General features: G+C 52.8%; 2 protein-coding genes across 2 annotated transcripts in view; one reads left to right on the forward strand and one right to left on the reverse strand.

Moving 5' to 3' along the window:
- PTSG_01405 (uncharacterized protein) overlaps positions 1-1,971 on the reverse strand; it is a 2,729-nt gene extending 758 nt beyond the window's left edge. Inside the window, exons 1-5 of the mRNA XM_004997323.1 lie at positions 1,881-1,971; positions 1,512-1,608; positions 1,137-1,193; positions 840-976; positions 467-592 (exon numbers count right to left, since the gene is read on the reverse strand). Of these exons, the coding sequence (XP_004997380.1) occupies positions 467-592; positions 840-976; positions 1,137-1,193; positions 1,512-1,608; positions 1,881-1,923 (460 nt within the window). The 5' untranslated portion in view covers positions 1,924-1,971. The remainder of the gene's footprint in view (positions 1-466; positions 593-839; positions 977-1,136; positions 1,194-1,511; positions 1,609-1,880) is intronic.
- The window catches only part of PTSG_01406 (isoleucyl-tRNA synthetase), a 6,570-nt gene continuing 6,035 nt past the window's right edge, over positions 1,966-2,500 (forward strand). Inside the window, exon 1 of the mRNA XM_004997324.1 lies at positions 1,966-2,500. This exon is cut by the window's right edge and continues 828 nt beyond it. Coding sequence (XP_004997381.1) covers positions 1,984-2,500 — 517 coding nt within the window. The 5' untranslated portion in view covers positions 1,966-1,983.

Here is a 2,500-nt window from a genome sequence, read left to right on the forward strand (position 1 = left end):
ATGCGTGAGTCTACACTACAATAAATTTGACTCCACTCCGAACGACATCCTATAAATGCAATTATGCCAGATACATACACAAAACGCATAAGAAAACATCATAAATTAACGAGGCAGTCGTCGTCAAGAGCCTACTCTAGATAATGACACTCTCACTCAACTGTACTATAGTGGACTGGCTACCCAATTCCTGAGTTCCCGCGCCCTAGCACCATAATAAATGCTTCAACTAACGCACAACACACACACACACACACACACACACACACACACACACACACACACACACACACACACACACACACACACGCACGCACATGTGCACCCGCACACACGCACATGTGCACCCGCACATGCCACAAGACAGGACAGGTCGTCTGCACGCCACGCGAGGAGCACACAACATGGCCGGGTCAGCCCACAAAACGAGACCGTTGTGATATTGGCGTGAGCACGCGCCGGATACCTGATCCTGTTTTCGCCGAGGTCTGATGAAAGAGCGCGTCGTTCTCCTGCGCAAGGCGACGGCCCTCCTCTATCGCATCGCACCCTTCCTCCACCAGGTCCATCTTGTTCGCAACCAGGCACAGAACTAGAGATGGAGTGCACAGCAGTCAAGGGGAGGCGCGTGTGAGGGCAATCCAATGACAATGACGCTCAGACTCAAGCACAAAAGTGCGAACACGCACACGCGCGCGCACAAGAACACACGCGCACAAGAACACACGCGCACAAGAAAACACTCACACATAAACACACACACACTCACACATAAACATATAAACACGCACACACACATATAAGAGAACGCATACACATGTATTTTTGTACACACGCACTCAGATGCTCGCTGCAGTTGTCCCGCAGCTCGTTGATCCAGTCCAACGCGTCATCCAAGGACTTTGGGTTGGTCACATCGTACACAAGCAATGCCGCCGACGCGCCACGATAATACATGGGCAGCATGCTGTGAAACCTGCACAGAGAAGAGCGAGTGTGCGTGTGTGTGTGTGTTGTGTGTTGTGTGTTGTGGGTTTGTGTCAATGTGTCAGTTGACATGTGAACGGTTAATGGCTGGGACGAACGCAGGTAGTACTTATCAAGCAAGCATCTCCAGCACTGACACATGCGCATACCTTTCTTCGCCCGCGGTGTCCCATATTTGAAGCTTGATGGTGTGTTTTCCGGCGTTGCTGCGCACAACAACGACGATAACGACGATGCCAGACATCAAGCAAGGGTGATCAAAGCAAAGCCGTGAGTCTGCAGAGGAAGTGTGTGGACCATCGACAGCCGAGAACAACTCACGCACCATCACACATCAGCCATACCACACACACATCACACACACACACACAGCAGCCATAACACACGCACACACATAACACACACACATACACAGCAGCCATAACACACGCACACACATAACACACACACATACACAGCAGCCACAACACACGCACACATACACAGCAGCCATAACACACGCACACACATAACCACACACGTACATTTTGTGCTTGAAGAAGGAGGCGCCCACGGTCGAGGAGACCTTCTCACTGAAGTCGTTGTTCACATACCGAACAACAAGCGATGTCTTGCCAACATCTACAAAGCACAAGACAAGCACGGCAACCGCGAGTATGTGTGCAAACATGATGATGATGATGATGATGCCGCTGACAAGGATGATGACGATGAGGACGAGGACGAGGACGAGTCAAACCAAAACACAAACAAATGATCACAGAAGTGCTCCTCAACCGAACAACCACGCGCTTCAACAGTCAAGCGCTTCAGCACCCTCGCCCCCGTTTTCTTCTCAGCTCTCAACGCGGTCCCTCAATATCAGGCCAAGACACAGACACACACATACACACCTTGGCTTCCCACCAGCACAACCTTCGCCTCAATCGAGTCCATCGTTGACGTTGTGTGAGTCAGCGTCGTTTTGTTGTTGTTGTGTTGTTGGCGAAATAATGAATGCACTGCCAAACAACACACACACGCAACCAGAACAGCGCAAACCACGTGATGTTGGGGTGCAGTGCTGCCGCGTCGCGGCTGTGGCGAGCTGTGGCGGCAGGGAGCAGGACACCCTTGGGCGGTGCAGCAACAGCAGCAAGGGGCGGTAGCGTGACACACTGCTGCGCCTGCTGCCGTCGCGTAGCATCAACAGGGAAGGAAAGCAAAGACCAGAAGCAGCAACAGCAGAGCAGCAACAAGCAGCAAGCCAAGAAGCAGAAGAAGGGCAACAAGCAGAAAGATGGGAGCATGTTCAGTGACACGCTTTGTCTGCCTCAGACGGCGTTCCCCATGCGCGCAAACGCAGCCACGCGAGAGCCCATGATCCAGGAGAACTGCTTCAAGGGCGTGTATGAGGAGCTGGCAGCGCGCGATGGCCCCGCCTTCATCCTGCACGACGGCCCGCCCTTTGCCAACGGCAACCTGCATATGGGCCACGTCCTCAACAAAGCCCTCAAGGACATGATCGTGCGCT

This window comes from Salpingoeca rosetta (genome assembly GCF_000188695.1).
Source record: "Salpingoeca rosetta unplaced genomic scaffold supercont1.4, whole genome shotgun sequence".
Lineage (NCBI taxonomy): Eukaryota > Choanoflagellata > Craspedida > Salpingoecidae > Salpingoeca > Salpingoeca rosetta.